The sequence below is a fragment of the Limulus polyphemus genome, unplaced genomic scaffold, assembly GCF_000517525.1.
Source record: "Limulus polyphemus unplaced genomic scaffold, Limulus_polyphemus-2.1.2 Scaffold6268, whole genome shotgun sequence".
Taxonomy (NCBI): Eukaryota; Metazoa; Arthropoda; class Merostomata; order Xiphosura; family Limulidae; genus Limulus; species Limulus polyphemus.
This window is the reverse complement of record NW_013671878.1, coordinates 47,037-49,936: the sequence shown is the minus strand read 5'-3', so window position 1 is coordinate 49,936 and position 2,900 is coordinate 47,037. Positions and strand designations below refer to the sequence as shown.

At 30.4% G+C, this 2,900-nt stretch overlaps 1 protein-coding gene across 1 annotated transcript in view; it reads left to right on the top strand.

Annotated features, from left to right (window-relative positions):
- The window catches only part of LOC106473549 (amino acid transporter AVT1J-like), a 28,620-nt gene that overhangs the window by 3,958 nt on the left and 21,762 nt on the right, over positions 1–2,900 (top strand). The window contains exon 3 of the mRNA XM_013934232.2: positions 1,391–1,529. Within this exon, the coding sequence (XP_013789686.2) occupies positions 1,433–1,529 (97 nt within the window). The 5' untranslated portion in view covers positions 1,391–1,432. The remainder of the gene's footprint in view (positions 1–1,390; positions 1,530–2,900) is intronic.

The following is a 2,900-nucleotide window of genomic DNA, read 5'->3' as shown; positions in this document are numbered from 1 at the left end:
GTCTCTCTTCTTGTTTAGTTTGCTGTTCTTGTATTTCTGCCATCAAATCTGCTAAGTTGTAGTTTGATTTGATACTTCTCATTTCCATCTTTTTTTCTTTTCCGCCCCACTTTCTGACACCAGTTTGTTACGTATCTACTTGTTTGTTTGTTTCCTGTAGAAATTCTTTCTGAGGATCTTCAGCGATACAAGTCCTTTCTTGATTAAACCAGATTCACAATCTCGATAACTTCGCTCTCGACGAGTACATTCCATTATTATAAAACTTCGTTTTCCACCTGATGAATCACTTGAAAATATATTCTATTCAACAATATATATACACAACAGAAATTAAATATTGAGATAATAATGTGTTATAACAGCGTGTAGAAAGAACAACAATAAAATGGACCTATAATATTATTGACTATTTGCAACTATGGAGACGAGGTAATAAAATAAAAATCAATTCGAGAACAACAACAAAATTTTATAAACGAAATAGCTGAGCATTGGCTATTATATTATTTCCCTGTCAATGTTCCCATCTTCATTAAAAGGCATAAGATGACAAAAACAAGATCTTGAAGAATCTATCTATATATACTACTAAAACTCTGAGATTGTTTGTTTGCTTATTTTCTTAGTCAAAAAATCATTCACACTACCGTTCGCGCTCTTTACGAAACTTCTTACTTCAAATGGTCTTTCCTTTCACTCCCGATCAACAATCAAATATATTTTCTTGAATTATGAATAAAATGAATGATTGAAATATTTAATTAAATTATCTCAAATAAGCCTTCATTTCGGTGCAATATTGAAATTAGCTTGAATTCTTCATAACCTCTGAATAGTGAGTGGTCTAGTAATTGTTCTAAAACCAAAGCTAGGTGTCAAGTACGTATCTATATAAAGTACAAGATACTTAATCATGTCGCTAAATGTGTATGACGAAGCACAATAGATGTTTGTACAATGAATTCTGTCAGTGATGTCAATACATATTTGTGATTGTAATGTTATCACTCCGATAAAATATTAACAAAGCACTCCAAAATAAAACTTATTCAGTTATAGATCTCTGCTTGAAGAGCATATTAAACACTATTCCAGCTTTGGGTAGCAGTTAAAACTCGTTGCATTGAAGAATATGAGAGCCGCGTGGAAAAGGGAAGTAGCAAATGACTGTGACACTTGAAATAAAATTTAAGGATTTTTTATTATTATTATGATATAGACAGACTGTGGAAAAAAACACTTTAAAAGTTTGTTTCGGATCAGAACAATTAAATAAACAAGTGACTGAATTATATTCTAAAGAAAACTAACGTTGAGCAAGATAGATCTAATATTATTTATCCGAAGAAAAATGAATGATGAAGGAAAATCATTACTTCATACACAGTCTGCAACTTCCAAGGAAATCCGGACAACAAGTGGAAGCAGAATGGTAGGCATGTCAGTTTTAACTACTGCAGTATTTGTAGCTGGAGAGATGGCTGGCAGTGGTGTCCTGGCTCTTCCAGAGTCGGTTGTTGGCACAGGTGAGTAACAAATTGAATTTTTATAGCTAAAAACATTCAGGTGATTAGCTACTTTCATCTAGAAAATATGCACGCACTGAAACTCATATAAAACTTAAATCTTTCTTATATGTGACACTGCCAAGGTCTGCAACAATGTGTGAAAATCAAAGTTTTTTACTCATCCATAGAACCCTTTTTTCTGTTTATTTGCTTAGTTGTTAGTAAGTAATAATAATAGTATAAAACGTGAAAAAAATGATATGATATTCAGCAGGCCTTGTTTGTATTAATTTGTATTTATAGATCAACATTTAAATGCTTCACGCTTTATGATAAAGTTTTTAGGGAAGCTTGTGTTGAAAACAATAAACTTTTACATAAACCTCATTGGTAGTATGATTCTGCATTATGTGCTTTTGGAATTATTATAAACTATTTTACGTATTAATTGTGTTGGTCGCTTAGCTTTCACATTTCATATTAATTTCTGTAACGCACAATTATAGTTTTTTACACGAAGTTATTAATAGATATATATGATTTACAATTATTCTTCCAACATAATTAAAAAATCTCTTAAGCGGATAAAAGAAAAAAATTGAATTAATTTGGAGAATCAAATGTTAAAGCTATTATAATTAGAATGTTTTATCTTAAGTTTTAAATTTATTTCAGTATCTACAAAATTGCGTATTTTGCTTAGAAATATATAGAACATGACATAAACGAAATGTAGTGTCTGATACAATGGTAATTTGAAGTCTTTTATCTCAAAATTAGTGTTATAAAAATGTGCACTCAGTGAAACGGCTATCTTAAAGTAAATATACATACAATAGTTTTTTCTGAACGTGAACGATATGTATATATTTGTATACAATTAGGTAAAATATAACATTAAATTAAGGGTCACTGAGGTCAGTTGAAGACTTAAATCTCAATTACTTTAATACTGTAGTAGGCTATGTTTTTAATGTTGAAACTGGTTGCTGCTGGTTGTAATGATGATCGAGAGGATTTGCGAAATATCTAGGACAAGAATTAAATATAAATACAACTGGACCATTTAATTGCAGTTAGCGAGCAGTGTATGGCAAATGAGTATTGAGCTGGTGGAATGTCAGTAAGACAGTTTTATTTCAATGTAGTATTCAGTTTCAGTGAGCATTGTTAGACAGTTTTATTTCAATGTAGTATTCAGTTTTAATGAAGCATTGTTAGACAGTTTTATTTCAATGTAGTATTCAGTTTCAGTGAGCATTGTTAGACAGTTTTATTTCAATGTAGTATTCAGTTTTAGTGAAGCATTGTTAGACAGTTTTATTTCAATGTAGTATTCAGTTTTAGTGAAGCATTGTTAGACAGTTTTATTTCAATGTAGTATTCAGT